Here is a 20350-nt window from a genome sequence, read left to right as displayed (position 1 = left end):
TTGTCATTGATAATTTCAGGCCTTGTTGTATATAGTGCATGTTTTGAGGCCCTGGAAATCAGCATTTAGGATGTGCTAGGAGATAGAGCAGAAACTCCAACCAACCCAAACCTATATTTTCTAGAGTATAAGAAGGAATACTGGCTGATCACAGGCCATAATTGCCTTGCCAGCATAACTCCTTTGATATTAGGAAAATTTCAATAAATTTCAATGCAATTCGGTTCCACGTCATGGGCTTCTAATATTTAAGTCAAAGAAGTCACCTTTCACAACCATTGAAACAAAGATGTGACTTTGGACTGCTCTGGATCTACGTAGTTGGGTCAGCCGTGGGACTCATGCAAAGGCTGCCGAGCAGTGAGTGGTATGCAAAAATATGAGATCAGTTCTTACACTTCTGTATTCCCTCTTGGGTAACACATCTTAGGCAAGAAAGGAAGATTTCTGTGTAAAGCCTTTGGTGCCTAGAAAGTCTAAGATGTACAAGAAGGATAGGAGAGGTTATTTGGGGTATCTGTTGGGAAAGTAGGCACTTAAATCACATCCATACTATTAAGAGTTGAGAGGAATTACTCTCTGGTCTACCATCTAGCCCAGGGCAGTTCTTCTGCAGACGTTTGCATTTTTTTTCCTTTTTTTTCCAGAAAACTGCCTGGCCACGTCAAAACTGCTTTCTAGATGCAGTGCTTGAAATAAGACATTTCCCAGATGGTGGCTGGGCACTGTCTGGAAATGTGTGAGTTAGCACAGGCTAAAACTGTGGAATCTCTGGGCTAACAGCTAGGCACTATGGGGGGAGCCTTCTCTAGTGCTCAAATCTGTCTATGACCCCTTTTTTTTCCTTATCCAAATGTGACATTAAATTCCACCTCAGCTGTACTGTAAGTACCCAAGTGTTAAGTTGGTGCTTTTCCATGATGTTGGCTCCTCCAAGTACTCAGACTCTTTCATGACAGTTGTCAGCCCTGAAAAAGACCTGGAAAAATGGAGGACTTTTCTGGGAAGGGCTGAAGACCGATATCTCCTATCATCTAGGCTAGTTTTCAGTATGCCCTGAGGGTTTCACTTAGCAATTCTTGGAGATCTTACAGTGTTCTGCAGAGATATCTTGTCTGCAGTTTCTTTTGAAGAAACCAGAGCAGAGAGGTAGGAAGACTCATAAATATCAGCATCTCACCCCAAAGAGAGGTATGACCTAAGTTCATATCCAGACAGAACTCTTAGTTTCCATGTATCCTTACTGGCCAAAAAGGAGCAAAACGAGGACCAACATATTAAAAATCTCGACATAGGTTGCAGACAAGATTGAAAGAGGCTGCAATAAAAAGGATGCAGAGTGGGAGACAGTTATCTGAGAAGTAGATCTCAGGTACAGGTACATTAATGCATTCTTTAAAAGTACGGACAAGAGTTCAAACATAATTTTGAGTCAAAGCTGAGGATTTGTGAATCAGGGCAGGAAGATGATGTGTACAAAATGAGACTGGATGCATAACAAAGTTCGCAGAAGCCAATGACTGCATTATTCACTTCTGCTCTTGAGTAAACATTTATTTCCTCTCTTGCTGAAGTAGACAAGTAAGTTTGTTTGTTTTCTTGTTCCTATGTATGGTGTGCTGTTCACTACAGTCCCTATAAACTGATGTAAATTTTCAAATATAACTCATAAACCAACTTACTAGTATTAGATATATTCTGTCAAGAGAAAATATGGATGCATACTGAACAGACCTACAGTGTTAGTGCTCAGGAAGGAACATCTGTGAATATTTATCTGTTATCAGAGCCAGTGTTCCTGTCTCCAACCAATAGACTATGCTCACTGACAAATGAAAATAGAAAAAAAATTACTTTATTTCTTTTCTTGTTGTAGGTGTCAATACAGCATGTGAAGCCTTAAAAATGTGGTGGGGGATATAGCCGACACTGGGAAAACTGCTTGCTGTTTAGAAGTTTATTTAAGAGCAAAAAGTAAACACATAACCTAATCTTTCTTCTCATTAATCATTTACTGTGGCTAAGAAACCTTAGTAAGCATTTAAAATTGAATTTGTAATGAAAAAAACATGTTCTACAAAATGCAGTAGGCAAAAGCTGCTATCAAGACACAATCACAAACCATAGCTTAGTGATAAAGGCTTCACTTTGTCACCTAGCTACCTTACCCATACCTGCCACTGTTGCAAACAAGCCAAGATAAAAGTTTTGTGATTCTAGGACTAATACATTGAAATTAATTATATAATTTAACCTACTGCCAACACTAATAAGAATTAGAACTGAAGAGATGAAACATACTGAAATCAAACCCAACTCTCTCATGGATTGCTTTTTTCAGGTGTCAGATTTTGAATTTTCAGTGCTTAAAAATTTAATCTAAATTTCCTCTTTTATTAAAAACAGGTCTAGGCAGAAGGAAAATCATCAGCTGGCTATATTGCTTTTCAGCCTGTGACAAAGGAAATGTAGTTACTAAGATTTTCAGATATTTTGAATGACTACAAAAGGAAATTGTTAGAAAACTACGTAGATAAGTATCTAACCAGTAAATAATGTACTTCAAAACAGATAAATGGAAAATAAAATGAGAAACAAGCAAACCTCTCTGTACTCAGTCATACAAGTTTTTTATCACCTTTGTGGTGTGATGTCCAATCGTTTTTTGTATAATCACATGTGAAATTTTTCTGTGCCCAAAAGGTTTGTTCAGTTCTTATGACAAAGACCATTGCTTAGAAGGGAACAGGGAAAAGAAACTAAAATCAGCATGTTTATTTTGTTTTTTCTCTTTAAGTGATGACAATAATTGTAATAATCTCAGGTCCTGCAGCCATGGCTACACACCATCAGATGACAGCATCTTCAGTGGGTTCCTTTTAGCTCCCATATGTAGACACTGGTCCTCACTGTTTCAGATTTATCCCCTAGCCTACAGCTGTTGGTGTTCAGGAACCCTAAAGAGTGTTTTAATGCTGTGGAGTGGATAAGGTTTTATTTGAAGGGAAGCAGCACCATCTATTGCAATCTGATAGCTTAGCTTCAGTTGATATAGAGAACAGAGCTGGCCTGAGCCAGCAACTCTTTCTTGCACTTACTTCCATAAATTTTTCTCAAACCAGCTCCAAATGAGGTTAGGATCTCTGTATATGATAAAGTACAGGGACAGGGGTGTGTGGCATGTGTGCGTGTGTCCAATAAAAAGGCTCATGTAATATTTGTTTACAAACTAAGATAAAATACTAGCATAAGCCTAGTCCTGACTAACTGTTGCTTTTAAGTAACTTGGCTAAAGTTTTCGTTTCTGAATTGGGAGAATAGTCAAATGATAAGTGTATGTTTTACACAGGTGATATTCTCTCAAAATTTGCTTTCAGAAGCAGCATTAATGTAGGTCTGTAATACAGTATGTTCTTCTAATTATGACAGTACTATTGTCATCCATCTATACTTCTGGTTCTTCTCTTTTTCCAGACTGTCTACAAAGCCTGGCTCTGTTCCCAGTATTTTGAAGTCACACAGTTTCACTGCAGCAACAGAATTCCTTGCAAGCAATACTGTTTGGAGGTTCAGACGAGGTGTCCCTTTATATTACCAGACAATGATGATGTCATCTATGGAGGACTATCAAGTTTCATCTGTACAGGTATAGTATAGAAAGCCTAATTTCACTTGTTTTCATAAGTCTGAATGTGAAGAAGTGGGTGGACGATATTTCTTCCATTAGCTCTGAGAGCCTGAAGGTCTTCCTCATCACAAAGATTTTTGGAGGTGCTAGGATTTGAGCCCAGATTTAGTAATATACATTTACTGAACAGCTTGCCACAATCATTAACTTCATAAAACAAAATTTCTAGAAGAAATTTGCTGTGGTTGGTTTTTTGCTTAATAATTTGGTGGAGGATTTTTGTTGCTCTGTGCCGTGTAGTACTCGGAGAAAAAAGACTGTGTGTCATGCAATATTCAGGAAAAAAAAGATAAACACGAGATCAGTTTTTAGTACATTCACATTTGTTCACCTGCATTCTTACATCAGAAGAGTGAAGAATCTGAGGTATAGCAGTCAAAACAGTGCAGCAGCTCTTGGAAGGTAAGTGTCTAAGAGAAGGCCTTTCATTAGTGAAGATTTTTATGAATCAGTTGTTCCCCTGTGAAGAAATGATCTTTTTGTCTCTTCTTGACTCTTGTTACATTCTGGGAGTATTTTACTTTTAAATGATATTTCTAATATATGTCTGTGCATAGATTGATGAAATTCTATGGTTACTTTTACATTCCATTCTTCTTCAAACATTATCCCAGAAAGATTCAACCAGAGAGGACATGCTAAGCAAGAAATACCTTTAGTACATCTCAATCTCCTCTATCAGTACCTCAGATACCTTTTTCAGGACTGGCTGGGCGTCATCCACACAGAATTTCAGCTTGTATCAATGTTATCTGCAGATTTCTGGTACCTAGAATATTATCCGAGAATTTTGAAGACATTTAGGTAACTTATTCCCACTAAATCAGTAAAAAGACATTTCAACACTTCGATTGTTTGACAGCCTAGACTAAATATCTGAAATTAGAGAACTTCACCTTAAATTAGGCCTGCACTGGAAAGCTTGATACTAAATATATTTCCCAAGGTGAGCTAGTTAAAAACAGAGTATAATGTGAAACCTTATGAATGCTTTATACAATCTCAGAGGCAGGCATAATGTTTGCAGCAACTCGCTTCACCTGCTATCCTGTGTTTGGATTTAGGGTAGTTCTGGTAACAAGATATTTACTGCATTTCTTCTTGAAGATTAAGCCTATTGCACGTGGTCAAGTGTTATCCATCCATATGGAAAAGAGGCTGTAATGACATGTAAGCTGAGCAACAATTTGGTAGTCATCAATAGGGTAATGGTGCTTCAATGCATTATGTAAATATAAATAGCCTTCCAATACGCATACACCATAAGCGAATGAGCAGTATTTTACAGTTTAAGATAGGATAGTAAAAGCTGAAGTGAGAGACTCAGGGCAGTTTTATTTACAACATGTATACAATACATATGTGTGTGTGTGCATGCATATGCACATGTGCACACTTGCACATATACACAGTGGAAAAGAACAATTAATAAAACCATCTTAATAATTATTTCATAAAATCAGTTATTAGTAGTGTGGGTGTCTACACATAAACTCTGTGACTAAGCTCTCACTAGAGTCACTGAAGATCTGGTGTAGTCAGTAGAGCTGAGAGCTATTTAATTCAGCCTAAGACGGCATCTGCACCTGATGAGCTGACTAGCTCTCAAGCCCTGCTAATTGTTGGCTGCACTCTATCAGCTGTAGCTGCTGTTATTCACCAAAGTCTTATTGCAGACACTTAAAATTAGGGTGAGCTGAATCTCATCTCAGGAGTCCACTGGTTCGTATTTGGTTGAACTTTGTGTCCACTCGAGTCAAGAGCCTCAGCATCAGCAGAGCAGGGCTTGTATTCACAGATCCTTAGGTGTCAGCATGCTGACACTGGGCAGTTGTGTGCGAGAGAAGATGCTGAGGAGAGATACAAGGCTGCAGTTCAAACTTTGTCTGGAATACAGGCCCATTGCCACCCTCTTACTAATCAGCAATTCACTGTAAGAGCACTTCCTGCCACTAAGCAATGAGAAATTAGATGAATATTTGCTGTGGGACTAAAAAATTACACTTCTCTGCAGCTTGACGAAAACAGAATAATTTCACACAAGGTACAGTGAGTTCAACAGCAGACAAAATACTCTACCTCAGCATAGCTTGTGGCTTGACAGTTAATCTGGACTCCTTTTGCAGAAAAGCAACTGAAAGCAGGTCACCCATGTCTGGAGAGGTCTCTTCGCCTGCTGCACCTTCTATGAGTTCCTGTCTGGCAGACATGTTCTGGGATTTCTAGCTACTCTTCCTGCTTTTCCTGGGGTGGGTGAAATTCATTGGCAAGAATCAAGAGTCAGGTCAAAGGTATTTCTGTTTGATACTTAGATGTTATAGCTGGTTGTCTGGTGTCTCCATTCACTGTGAAGCTGGTCACCACTGAGGTCTGCTACAGGAAACACAGTGGGAGCACACTTTTTGTTCCGGGTTTCCTCATGAGCAGTATTTTGCCACACCTTGTCACTCATTTAGATTAGGCTTTAATATCTCTGTTGCTCCTGACTCCAATGGTATCCCATGGAGAGAAATGCTATAGATAGTTTTTTTAAATTTTGACTTACATTTTCAGAGAAATCCAACAGCAACTGAATTGGGTTATGTTGGTATAATTTTTTTTTTCCCCACAAAACTAATGAAAGTCTAACTGGCTAGCTAAGAAACATTGTTAATTATAAAATATTGTCTGGAGAAAAAAAGGAGTCGCTCTGCTTATAGGATGATTTATTTCTGACAAATATTAAGAATTTGTGGAATCTTATTTTCTTTAACAATATCTTAGAAGCATTAATTTTATAATAAGCACTTCCCTTCCTCCTCTACATGGTAGCAGACTATTTCCTCTAAGGTCCCGTACAGATTCAGGTTAATGGAAAGACAGAGAATTGAGTTCTACAAAACATTTCAGTACACAGTGGAAGGCAAGTAGCAGGAAAAGGTGTACCGGTGATAGCTGGTTTCATTTAGTGTTGACTACAGCACAGAGCACAGGATATAAATACAAACATTGCATGCCATTTTCGACCTGCAGCTAGATAAGAGGCTGGGGTGACTCCATGCCTGCAGCAACGCTGGGAGCTGCCGTAGCGATTCTGATCTGCCGCCTACTCTTGCCACTCCCGTCCCACAGCAGCAAAAGTCAGGGCATGGCAGCACCAATGGACAGGGAACCCACATACTATTTTTCTTTCAGGGCAGGTTTTTCTCAGGGTTGGAGGCTGTAATAAAAAGAAGTACTGGAGGCTGTAAAAAGAAAAACCAACAAAGGTTTTACCCTTCCTCGGAGGGTCCACTTGTTGAGAAAAAACATAGGACTGGCTATTTTTTGCCCAAGATATTTTGCAGTCATTGTTATCTTTGACAACAGTAAAATAAAAAAAAAAAAAGTTATAGTTTATAATATGGGTTAATAATGACTTCCTGGAAATTCCTGAAGGGCTGGTATAATGAATAAGAAGTGTTCTAGCCTGAGAATGTCTTACTTGATTACCTCCAATGAAAGCAGATAGTGGGAAAAGGAGAGCAGATGCTATACTAGCTGTGTGTCACTGGAACTTGTATTTTGTGCAGACGAGTGTGAGGATGTGGGACAACTGCAGTGCAAAAAAGAGCACTTGGGAGTTTTATCAAAACAATCAGAATCACACTGTGATTCTGATTACGAAAATATGCGGTTAGCTAGAAAGAAGTTTGTGTTCCCTTCTACTCCCTTTCTTCCAGGAAACAGAAGGAAAGAAGTCAGTCTTTCCATCAGGTGTGCTGGAATGTACTGTTTTTCACATTCGTTAAAATTGAATGGTTACTTTCAGTTTCGAACTTAAGTGTTTACATCCATGTGATCACGGTTTCCAGTGGTTTCATCTAATGTTTCTTTCTGCAGTTCAGATGTCTGGAATTGCCTATGCAAAACAGAATCTTATTTAAGGGAGATAATAATAGTGTTTAGTCATACATACACATACACAGTAGATTACAATTAATGAGCCCCATGCAAAGTTTCAGGTCGCGACGGTGACTCCTATGAAAACTGTGTGACTGTGACTGCTATGAACTGTGACTCCTACGAAAACGGTGTGCATACCAGTAGGACTGTTTTCTTTCATAGATGTAGTCATCTTTTCCTTTTTTTCCCCCAGTGTGAATGTAAGATGTGGAAGATTTCTTTCACACATGCTCTTCGAGTGTGAAAAGAGAGCTGAAAGATGTATGATACTATGTACAGAGCACTGGGAAAAGACTGGTAATACTTCACAACTCCTGCTTTTCCCATTCCTTCCAAAGTAACGTGGTCCAGCACCTGGCTTTGGGACCGGTCCAGCTCATGAACAGCTTCTAGTTGGCTTGCTGCCATCTCCCAATGGACACAGAGAGAGGATGCAGAGGCCATAAATGTTTTCTTCACAGCCGAAACTATCTATTCAGGCCTTCAGTTTGCTCAACCCAGAAAACATGAGAGCTCAGTTTCCACCAAATGAGTAACAGAGGTGCCCAAAGAGAAGGAAGAGATTACCTCTCCTCTGCACACATGGCCGTTCCACGAGCAGCCAAGATATGCCATCAACACCAAACCTGCAGTTGCACCTGTATTAGCAACCTAGTTCAGGAGAGTGCTTTTGAAGCAAATCTCCTGTTCGTACCTCTTGCCGTTTGACTTGTGCTGGGGAGAGTTCTTAGAGGACACTAACTGGGTTCCTTTGCATTAAACTTAACTAGGAGATGTGCTACAGGACCATATAACACGTCCTAACCATTAATGCACATTTAGTCTACAGAATCAGACTAGAGCTAGAGTGAGGTAAAAACTCTTCAAATGCATTCAGGGTTGTCGTGAGATACTCAGCACCAGCTGTTTCATTATACAAATCCCCTTCTTCTGCCCAGAACTACTACTTGTTAATACAGGCATAGCCTACTCTGACTGCTGTAAGAACAGTCCCAAAACTGCTATCCATGTGCCAAGTCTGGACCACTTCAGAGTGCAGAATGAGGGCTACCTGTGTTGCTAAGGGCTTTCTTTGCATTGAGCAAGACTTCTGGTCTCTTTGTGCCATGTGGCACAACAGGGCCATCACCCAGCAGTAATTATCAGGCAGGAAATCCCAGCCACATGCTCACACTCTACTTGTACAATAGATGGAATGGAATTTAGTGGAGCACTTGAGTTCCTCTGTGAAGGAAAGGAAGGGCATGTAGTGAGCAGCAATAAGGCAGAGATGTGTTGCATTAGCTTTATCCAAAACCAGCATGGCACCTACTCGTATTTCTTAACAACAGCGTTATCAGAATGAGTCTACTGCCACTAAGAGGAGAATCAAATTTGTCTACTTTCCTGTGCTGAAGAGACTTCTGATACTTTTCAACATAAGAGAAAGTAAGGGGAGAGAAGAGGTGAGAGGGCAGACAATTCAGGTGCTTTGAATCACTTATATCTTTCCATTCAGTTTATATTAATTTAGGCTCCTATTTTCAGGTGTTCTGATTAACATCTCAGTTTCTTGGAAAGCATGGTGTGAATATTCTCCCATACATTAATTTTTGGCAACTATTACTAGCATAGGCTTATGCAATCCACGCAAAGTAGCACTTACTGAGAAAATCCTCCTCCTTTATAGTAAAGAATAGTATTCGCCAGAAAGGAAACTGTCAGTCATGCTTCATAGCACACACTAATATTTTAAGAATGCAGTGAGAATTCTTACAGAGAATCTGTAGAAAGGGTTTGTTGACTACCAAAGCTCAGCAAAGGTATTGGGAACAATTCTTTTAACTGCAGCTTCTTCTCAAGGGACAGATGTGTGTCTGCATTTCACCAGCGGGTTTATATATGACTGTCTGTTTCAAAACAGATGCCCTGATTTCTGTGCAATTTGAAAAGCAATTTCCTTGAGAAAATGTGATCTATAGAATGCATCATAATCTATCTTTTCTTTGTAGAACAATTCAAGAAGAGAAAATCTCTGAATTCAATCCTCTTTTTGTTGTTCTTGGCAAACTCCAGGAAATATATACACTTGATCCAAATTCTTACTCTAAAAATAAATCATAATAATGTGTCATTTGCTTCCTGCCTACACCTCTTAGTAGGTCCTAAAATACCAAAACACTAAGCCAACACAGAGAGGACAAATCTCTTTTACATTTGACAAGCGTGGATTAAATCATTACTAGCTATGGATCTGCTTACAAGGAAAATTTGACATGGTTTTGCAGCAGAATCTGTCAACTAAATAGCACATCATTTTGAGTCCAGTGTTCTTCTAGTCCTGAATACTGGGGCTTTCCCATGAAAGAGGTCCCATTTTATAAGTTTATTAGCTGCAGATGTTCTTCTGTAAAAACAATCCAGGCAACTAATCTATTCATATCCCTGAACTTCCTGTGTTCACAGTACTTCAATATATATGACCCTTTACTCTCCTATGATATCAAAATAGTAAATGCTTTTGATCAAAAGCTGTACATAATAAAAGCAAAGGGGGGGGGGAAGACAAATGCTTGCTGGAAGCAAGTTATCTCAACCTTATCCTGTATCTCAACGTAGCAGAGCTAAAAAACTTCCTTGTATAGCCTTGACAATCACCTATTTGCTTATTTTTCTGACTTGCAGCAGCTCAGCCAGTTTTACAGGGATAACACTGATCTACACCATCAGGAGGAAAATGGTCTTGCACATATTTTAGGGAAACACAATGCATGCATGGTAAAGAAACACAACAAATTTTTCTAGAATGTGGACACATACACAGAGGAAAATGTTTCAGAGGCAACTATCTGAAATAGCGACCAACGTATAGTGATAAAACAAAATTAAAACACAGCAACCCAGATCTCATCCAACAATTGGAATGGATGAGATGGAAATTGTCCTTTTCAAAAGAACTGAACAGCCTTATTCACCAGTTTAAGAATAATCTGTTTGACTAGAGAATAATTTCTTTATCTTCAAGCCTTCTTCTACATTTAATTTAATTACTTTTTATAATATGAAGTGTATAAAATACGCGTCTAAACAGAAGCATCATAATGTGTCACAGACACAGCAATTTGGAAATTGAGAGGACCATCTGGATAAGATCGGAGAGAGCTGGCTTCCAGATCAGATGTAAGGAAGCAGTGAAATCTAGTCATGTAATATCTAATGTGTTCTCTTGCCTTCTGCAGTTGGAAATGTTAATACTGAAATCTCAGAAATAATTCCTCAGAAAGAGAAATGTCATGCAGAGTGTTGGCATTCACTGGTACAATGATGTCACTGCTGGATGGATCACTCTTGGCAGACATTATTTACTTTGTGCTTCACAAGAAAATGGAGTATTCAAAACTTCTGGTATACTAAATCCACTTATCTGGTTTCTTCTTCTAGTTTATGGTCTTTTCAAGGACAAGAAGCTTGGTATGCCTCTCAAAATAATCAGAAATCTGTATTAAAAAGGACCACAGTTTAGTTATACAGAAAGAAAATGGGGAAAAAACATAAAATACCGAAAGATCTGTTTTATTTCTGCGGCTTTCCAAAATACTTTTCCAATGATGACAACACATAGATCAACCAGACCAGTCTCCTTTGACTGTAACTGGAATATGTGGAATACTGTGGCTCCGTAGTTCTTTCTGTAGCAAAGAAACCAAGAACTGGGCCAAGCCAGACCGACTGCTCCTGACACAGATCCAGCTACAAGTATGACACATCCTGACAGTGTTGGGGAGAGATGTGGAAATGCAATCACCTTTTTTGCATGCTGCTTTCTATGCAAAAGAAATAGAAGCACTCAAACAGAAACCACAGCATTCTCTGAGTTAGCTGGTGATCTAGCTGATCAGCAGGCTGTGCATCTGTAGACAGTGTTTGTGATTTTCATTCTTGTATAAGAACGTATTTCCAGTTTGCTGGTTTTCTCCCAAAGCTGTTTCTCCACAAGAAGTCAATACAATGCCCACGCTGTCACTCCGTTTTCTTTCAGTATGATTCAGCTGAGCAGGAGGCATGGGATTTATCTACAGTCATGTCTCCATTAACATAATCTCAGTCAAATGAGTAGCCTTAATTCCTGCATGAGCATTAATAACACACACTCCCTACAGATACAACTGCTCTGCTGATAATTAAAATGATATCTGCATGTGAAAATGCATTCAGTTACAAAGGAAAGAGATAGCTTTCACACAACCTTCATGAGTGATAGCGTATCAGTCTGAAGAATGGTCTGATACTAAGAAGTATCCGGGAAAATTCTAGATCCTTGACTAAGATCAAGGTCCAAGAACCTCCATATGGACTAAGATTTCTGCTGGTGAAATATAGGTGAGCGCTGGGAAAACTTGCGAAATGGAGATGCAGATCTGAGAATTTTAAGTGAAAAGTGAAAGGCAAAGTAGGTTTTGAGCCAGTAGCAGTTGGTAAGTTAGTCTCAGAAATATGAGGAGAGGCTGAGGGAGCTGAGATTTAGTTTGGAGAAGAGGAGACTGAGGGGACACCTTACCGCTCGCTACAGCTACCTCAAAGGAGGTTGTAGTGAGGCAGGTGTTGGTCTCTTCTCCAAAGCAGCTAGAGATAGGACGAGAGGAAATGGCCTCAAGTTGCGTCAGGGGAGGTTTAGGTTGGATATTAGGAAAAATTTCTTTACTGAAAGAGTGGTCAAGCATTGGAACAGGCTGCCCAGGTAAGTGGTGGGATCACCATCCCTGGAGGTGTTCAGAAGGCGTGTAGATGTGGCACTTGAGCATATGGTTTAGCAGGCATGGTGGTGATGGATTGATGGTTGGACTTGATGGTCTTAGAGGTCTTTTCCAACCTAAATGATTCTGTGATTCTATGATACAATTATTGAACATCCAAGTAATACAGAGGAATGATATCTCTAATCTGAACTATAAAGACAGAAGAAGAAGTGGGATGAGTTGGTGGTTTGGTGGGTAAAGGTATCCTTTCTATTCCTTTCCCCAAACTCTGTGTCCGTATAAAATACTTTTCTAAAAGAACAAAATAGAATTTTTTCTTCATAGTTTTCCAAGGTCGATGTAGCCAGCTTTCTAGTGTTTCTAGTAAGTCACATGTTTGTAATCCTCTGAGTAGACTGATTGATTAGATCCAAGAGGCCAAAACTGATACTCATGGCTACAAATGAGTGTGTAGTGAAGCATGATTGTGAAGTTTTATTACTTCAGTGCAAAAGCTCTGACTGAATTTATCTAAATGTTCTGCAACTGTCGTATGAAGAGTGGTTCTGTATTTAATGGGTTATTAAACATGTAACTGCAAATTCAAAAACTAAATTCAATTGTTAAATTGAAATAAAGAGGAAATGTAATTTTGCATTAAGGAATAAGTTCAGTGCAGCTTTGAATGTGGAGTTGCCTTAAATTCATTTATAATTCAGTAAGTGCGTATGAACTATTTAAATACATTTTGATTGCCAACTTCTACATATAGGCTTTGATTTCAAAGGAAGTCTGGGTTGCTCTATAACCAGAAAGGCAGGAAATACAGTTTGAATAGTGAACAAACCTCAGTGGGATCAAAACATTAACCATTCTCTGTGTCTCTTCAATTACCACTAACAGTTTGAGCTACAGCAGTCGCAGAACAGATCGTATAATTACCTGCTGTAGGAAGGCACTTTTTGTATGTTACCATGTTTAAAAATACACTTATGCACACCAACATCAAAAGATGGGTCTCAGAAAATATGATGTTAACAATAAGATTGCTTTACTATATTTGCAATAAACTGTCCACAAGTTTCTAAATGCCATAAAATTTTTTTCAAAAACAGGAAGTACATTTGGTGAGGATCTGAGAGAGAATAAATAATTTTCAAGCATTGGTACGCTGCCTTAAGTATCTGACTGCATAGGTGTAAAAACGGCCTCATTCTGTACAGAGCAAACACTGACATTACAGAAAACCAAACAAGCTGTTCTCATTCCTTTGTCTGTAAAAGCCTGTTTGAATCTAAAGATAGATGCAACTTTACTCAGACTTAGGTATAACAGAGTAGACTGTTTTGTCAGCTATGTAAAAAACCGCCAGTCTAGGTTTAATCTGCATTTTAACATTCTTGGCATACCTAATACACTTTTTGTTTAGTTGGAGATCAATGTTATGGAAGTAGGAATGAAAGAGTTCAGTTTTATCTTATTGTAAGGTGTGCTGCTTTTCTTTGCAGGTTATTCACGATACAGGCAGTCTGGTGCCTGAATCTAAGAATGCCACATCTAAATTTGCAGGCATTGCTTTTTGAAAGTAATATTATTGCTGTGATATTTTAGACAAGATGTAATTCTTGTTCCTTGGCTTCACTAGGGGCAGGTCCTGCCTGACCAACCTAGTGGCCTGCTATGGTAGAATGACTACAGTGGACAAGAGAAGACCTATGGAGATCATATATCTGGACTTCTGTAAGGCCTTTGACATGGACTCCCACAACATTCTTCTCTCTAAATTGAAGAGATAGGGATTTGGTGGGTGGACTGTTCAGTGGAAGAGGAATTGGTTGGATGGTCGTATCGAGAGGGTAGTGGTCAACGACTCAGTGTCCAGATGGAGATCGGTGACAGATGGTGTCCCTCAGGGGTCCATATTGGGACAGGTGCTGTATAACATTTTCATCAATGTCTTAGACAGCGAGATCAAGTGCACCCTCAGCAAATTTGCAGGTGACACCAAGTCAAGTGGTACTGTTGATACACCTGAGGGAAGGCAAGCCTTCCAGAGGGACCTGGACACGCTCAAGAAGTGGGCCTGTGTGAACCTCAGATGAAGCTCAAGAACTGGGCCTGTGTGAACCTCATGATGTTCAACAAGGTCAGGTGCAGGGTCCTGTACCTGGATTGGGGCAATCCCCGCTATCAGTACAGGCTGTGGAATGAAGGGAATGAGAGCAGCCCTACCGAGAAGGACTTGGGGGTACTGGTGGATGAAAAGCTGGACATAAGCCAACAATGTGTATCCTGGGCTGCATCAAAAGCAGCATGGCCAGCATACTGAGGGAGGCGATTCTGCCCCTCTGCTCCACTCTGATGAGACCCCACCTGGCCTGGAGCCCTCAGCACAGGAAAGACATGGACCTGTTGGAGCGGGTCCAGAGGAGGGCCACAAAAATGATCCAAGGGATGTAACAAGTCTCCCGTGGGGAAAGGCTGAGAGGGTTGGGATTGTTCAGCCTGGAGAAGAGAAGGCTCCAGGGAGACCTTATTGCGGCCTTCCAGTACTTAACGGGGGCTTATAAGAAAGATAAGGACAGAACTTTTAGCAAGGCCTGTTGCAATAGGACAAAGGGTAATGATTTTAAACTGGAAAAGGGTAGATTTAGATTATATATAAGGAGGAAATTTTTTACAATGAGGGTGGTGAGACACTAGAACAGGTTGCCCAGAGGGATGGCAGATGCCCCATTCCTGGAAACATTCAAAGTCAGGCTGGATGGGGCTCTGAGCAACATGACTGAGTTGAAGATGTCCCTGATCATTGCATGGGGGTTGGAATGAATGACTTTGAAAGGTCCCTTCCAACCCATATTATTCTATGATTTTATGATTCTGTAATTCCAAGAAGGAAAGATAGTTTATAAATTGTAACAATTATGTAGCTGCATCCAAAATCTTCATCCTAACATTTCAACACAGATAGGTTTTCTCCTAATAAAATGTAGCAGTACCATGGAGTAATTACTCATTGCAAAATTTATTCCAAGATCGGTTTAAATGGAGAAAGGGTGCTTGTCTATTACGTTAGAATTTCTTGCATTTGGCCTTTAGCTAAAGAGGCTAAATTATATTATTTTAATTTATCAGAAAAGAACATACATGAGAAGTAAACAAAACACTCCGGTTACGTTAGTCTTTTATATAGTAGTGTAGACAATATTGACAATTTCGAAAAAGACAATTGTGTCTTTTTGAAAAGAAAGAATTCCTCTAACTGTTCAAAAATTCATAATCAGATCAGGCTGAATAACTCAGTAAAGTTCTGAAGGCAGAAATAACCTAGATGTATAGTTAGAAGTATCAAGAGATCCAATTAGTGCATGACACAGAAAGATTGTTGTCACCTCTGGAATATGCCAAAGAGAATATCCCAGCTGGAGGACCTCATCTGAGGTAGGGTAAACAAGTGGACCCTGAACAGCTCTGTTCAGAAGTTGTTCTTTTGAAGCTATTGGATCTGTATTGGTCTGACAATCAATATTGTCAATATTGTCAGTATATCTGTTCTTTGTTATTTAATACCTATCTTTTCATGGACAGTGATATTACTGGTACACACTCGCAGACTAAGGAAGAATTTCAAGTTTTTTTCAAATTTTGTGGAAATGTCCACTTTGATTAGTTGTTACTTCCCAAAAGGAAGAATTCAAATATCCCAAATATTCAAGCATCAGTAATTACTTTTTAACACCTTTTCTATACACTTCTGTTCTCGGTGTCTTACTTCTGTTGAATGATCTTCTGATGCTGCTTCCTGTTAGACAACACATGTCCCTTCAACAACTCTAATTATACAAAATGTAAGCATTCTGAGGGCCTCAGGCTAACCGACAGATGTGGATTTGATAGCTTACAGGAAACTATCAACTGTTCTTTTGACCTACCAACTTCTGTCGATATTTTTCTGCCTGATGTTTATTTTTTCTTGTGTTTACCCTACAGGGCTCTATGAAAACTATCCAACCAATGCAGAACCAGAATGCTGTGATGTCAGATGGGGACTATTATCAGATCATCAATCCAAAGGGACTATAAAAACAAGTGGCTCAACAATGTGTCACAGGACATCACTCACAGTTTCATCAGCATCAAGACTGTGTAATAGCAGACTTAAACTGTGTGTTCTTGTACTAATTCTCTTACATACAGTACTTACAGTCTCAGCAGCACAGAACTCAACAGGACTGGACTTTGGAGGCATAACAACTTTGGAAGATAATTCAACCAATGAGGAATAAGAGAAAGGATTCAGCTTATATGATAGAAACACAACAGGCCCAAATGACTACAGTAAAAAATAGCAAGGACTGAGTGCTTTACCCTCAGATCTCTTCTTCAATGACCTTTTGGGTAAAATGAAAAGAATGGGCCACTACCCAAACACCAAGGACACATGAACACAGCTTTTTATTGACTAAAAGGCTGTATGGTGACTTAAATTTCTCACACCATTTTATACACTGTGTTTTAATGTTTGGAGTTTCTTTTTTGTTTGTTTTTTGCACTTGTTAATACAGGATTTTATTTTTGGGACGGTTTCTCAAAGCTAAATTAAGTCTTTTCTCTGTCGATATATTTCTAGTCATTGTGTGTGTTCATCTGATAGATCTGTCTTTTATGTCCTGTCAGTTTCTATTAGAGGAATGACCACTATGATTCCATAACATAGCAAAAAAAAAAAAAAAAAAACCACAAAAACAAACAAAAAAAAGAACAAAAAACACAAAAATAACAACAAAACAAAATTTAACAAAAAAAAGAAAAATAAAATAAAAAAAAAACAACCACAAAAAAACCCCAAACAAACCTAACTGTCCTCTTACCCATGGGAACCATTCATCTCCTTTCCCCTCCCATCTCCTGTTGCAGACAACATACATTTGCTTTTGTCTGTGTAATCACAATGAATGGGTACACAATTCCAGTGTGCCTCTGCCACTGTTGCACAAACCAGTTGACTGAGCAAATCCAGAAGGAGCATGAAGGGGTTCCTTTTAGCTGAACAAACAAGTGCTCTCCTTACAAGGTGGGATCGGACAGTTAAAAAATGTAAAGAAATATATAACAAACTGTTGCTCCAATACCCGTTTTGAAGAAGTCCAGTCCTTTCTCACTGGTCAGTTGAACAGGAGCAGCCTTTTTCAGATATGCTATGTAAAACCAGTTATGCTCAGCAAGTTGAGTGGTTGGGAAGCCTTCATATTGGAGCTGAAGGATTGGCATTCATTGTGAATTACGTTTTGAGTTCTCCTGCTGTCTCACAACCAGCAGCTTTCCATTAGGAATGGGAGCAAAGAGCTTCCAAAATCCAAGTCTTTCTGTCTCAACAAAATTACACTGGAAGCCTTTGAGAATCTATAATACAAAGTATCTCTTCGGTTATGATTCCATTGTTTTTCTAATATCTGCGTGTTGTTGAAAGTTACTCTAGTTATTAAGGGTGCACAAGAGTGTGTTAGCACAGATAAAGAAACTATTTTGTTTTAAATATATAGGAAAACAGTTTTCATAAATGCGCAATAAAAACAGTATAGTTATACTAAGATATGAGTAGTCAAGAGAAAAGATTGTAATCCGATTGCTGATTTTTCATTGTTTGGAGTGGGTTTTAATTTGTTTACTTTTATTTTTGTGGGAACATTTCACCTGCTGAGTGTATGAGAATTTGCTTTTTAAAAAGGCTTTTTAGAGTTTACAGTAGAATCAATGGAAGGAAAAGTTAATAAGGGCTGTTTTTAAAAACTACATTCCTTCCTATTCTCTAACTACACTTGGGAAGTGCACTTTAGAGATGTTTGCTGTGTAGGTGGGAGATGAAGGAAAATTATAGGAAATGTTCTCTTAGGAAATAAAATATAGTTACCTACTTTCTAGCTATGAAATACCCCTTGATAAATATTACTGTTGTAAGAACATTTAATCACTGGTGCATAACGCGTTTTTGTATACAATTTACGGGCTGTTAAATTCTGGAGAAAAACAAAAAGAAGATAACCGTACTGCTTAAGCGGTTCAAGATGCATATCTTAAGCTGCGAAAGTGCAAATATTTTGCAAGAGTATTTGTTTTGATAGTGTTTTACTACAACCTGGACTGAGGAGCCTAAAATGATCTGTGCAAATACAACAACAACAAAAAGCACCAGCTAATGCAAAATTCTTCAGCACTGGTTTATTTCTATAATTCCTCCCTTCCCTTCCTCGCACATGCTATATTTTGTTCAATAAAACATGGTGCTTTTTAGTTATTTTATTTTCTGTTAGAGGCACATGTATTAATTATATTGAATTGATGCAAAAAGTGGGGAAAATGTAGAAATGTAAATGAAAAAGCCTTAACTAATGGTAGAATGTAGACTTTTGAAAGGACAGAGATGTTACTGAAAAGTGGTGGAGCAATAACTGGGCAGTGCTCTGGTACTGTACAACAGCTGATGAGTCACACTACTGAGAAAGCTCTTACTAGGTGAGCTCTTGTTCAACTGACCTCTTAATTCTAGTAAGTGTACATGGTCAGTAAACAGTTTGTTATAACCTTTAACTACCTCTGCTGTGCAAAGGCCATCCAACATCCATTTCTGTGACGTTCCTCATAGTTTTTTGTTCACACCATTACTCAATGTCATCTATTTGTACACTGTACCAATACAGTAGCAAGTCTGGTTCGTCCCAATTGAATTGGCACATGAAGAAGAGTTGTTATTTCTGTTTTGCCTCATGGTGAATTAATGTAGAGAGCTATCTTTAAGGCATTTTCTTTCTTCTCTCCTGCTATTCTTCATCCTCATCCCTTATTTTTCTATATAAGTGTTTTCAAGTGGTGTCAGTGAAAAAGATGACTCCTCCACTGCTTGGCTACACTCAGTCACATGTCATAAATATGAGAGAGATACGAGGAAAAACAGTGACAACACCATTACATGCATAAAGTAGCCAAATTAAACTTGGGCTAAATGAAACAGAAAAGAATTACAGACTTTCAGTTATTACACGAGTACAAGATGTAATAAATTCCTCCCCCTCTCCCTACATGGAGCCAGTGCCTGCACTTCAATGGTCTGTGAATTTTCTCTGTCATTTCTTTGAGGTCTATTTCTTTATTTTTTGAAACAAAGAGTCATGTTGCAGAGGTGATTACCGCTGGGGTATCTGTTGCCATTTTCACTCCATCAGTGTGGTATGCAGCTTCTCTTGGTGGCACCTGGGACATCAGGAGTAGACAAAGACTCTTCTATGAAGTTAAGCAACACGTAATCATGTATGATGCAAAATTCTATTCCATCCATTCCTCATTCATAATAGTTTTCCTGGCACAAACTTCAGCATGCTTGATATTGTGCACATATTACTTTTTGCCAGAATAAATTTGCATCTTGCCACTGTTATAGCTGCCATCTTGTTCCATTTCTCCTTGTACTGTATGCCTAATACATACATGATAAAGAGCTGGCTTAACAAAGAAGTAATACTAAAATATTTCTGCAAATGACTAATGAGAAAAAAAATAGAATAATATTTATTTTATGATCACATGGAAGAGAGAAATTTCCCATGTCTTTTATAATCTTATTTTCTGCAGTAGGGAAAATCCAGGTTTTGTGCAATATGTTAATACCGCTAAGCCAAATGTCATATAACATAACCAGAGATATATGTTATTCCTTATTGCATTTGCATTCGGTAATACATTATATTGATGCTTTTCTTTCATTAAAGACACAGTATCTTTTTTTTTTTTTAAATTATAGCGGATGAAGGCTGTCCTTCTGCACACCATATTTTAAAGACAAAAAACAACAAAATATTAGAATGAAGTTTTAGTGCTATAAATGATGAAGCCAAGCCATCAGCTGCCAAAGAATCTGGGGAAAAATAGATACAAACCAAACATAGACTTTCAAGCATTTCCTTCTTGAGAGTTAAAAATAATGTTATTCTAAGTGATTAAAGGAGAAAGAATGATAACTGTATTTCAA

At 38.6% G+C, this 20350-nt stretch overlaps 1 protein-coding gene across 1 annotated transcript in view; it reads left to right on the top strand.

The window, feature by feature from the left end:
- Nucleotides 1-20089, top strand: part of NALF1 (NALCN channel auxiliary factor 1) — a 525082-nt gene extending 504993 nt beyond the window's left edge. The window contains exons 2-3 of the mRNA XM_075424562.1: nt 3475-3646; nt 16318-20089. Of these exons, the coding sequence (XP_075280677.1) occupies nt 3475-3646; nt 16318-16613 (468 nt within the window). The 3' untranslated portion in view covers nt 16614-20089. The remainder of the gene's footprint in view (nt 1-3474; nt 3647-16317) is intronic.
- Nucleotides 20090-20350: the final 261 nt, after the last annotated feature.

Source organism: Opisthocomus hoazin, chromosome 1 (assembly GCF_030867145.1).
Source record: "Opisthocomus hoazin isolate bOpiHoa1 chromosome 1, bOpiHoa1.hap1, whole genome shotgun sequence".
Taxonomy (NCBI): domain Eukaryota; kingdom Metazoa; phylum Chordata; class Aves; order Opisthocomiformes; family Opisthocomidae; genus Opisthocomus; species Opisthocomus hoazin.
The sequence above is the reverse complement of the archived record's forward strand: the minus strand, read 5'-3'. Positions and strand labels throughout refer to the sequence as shown.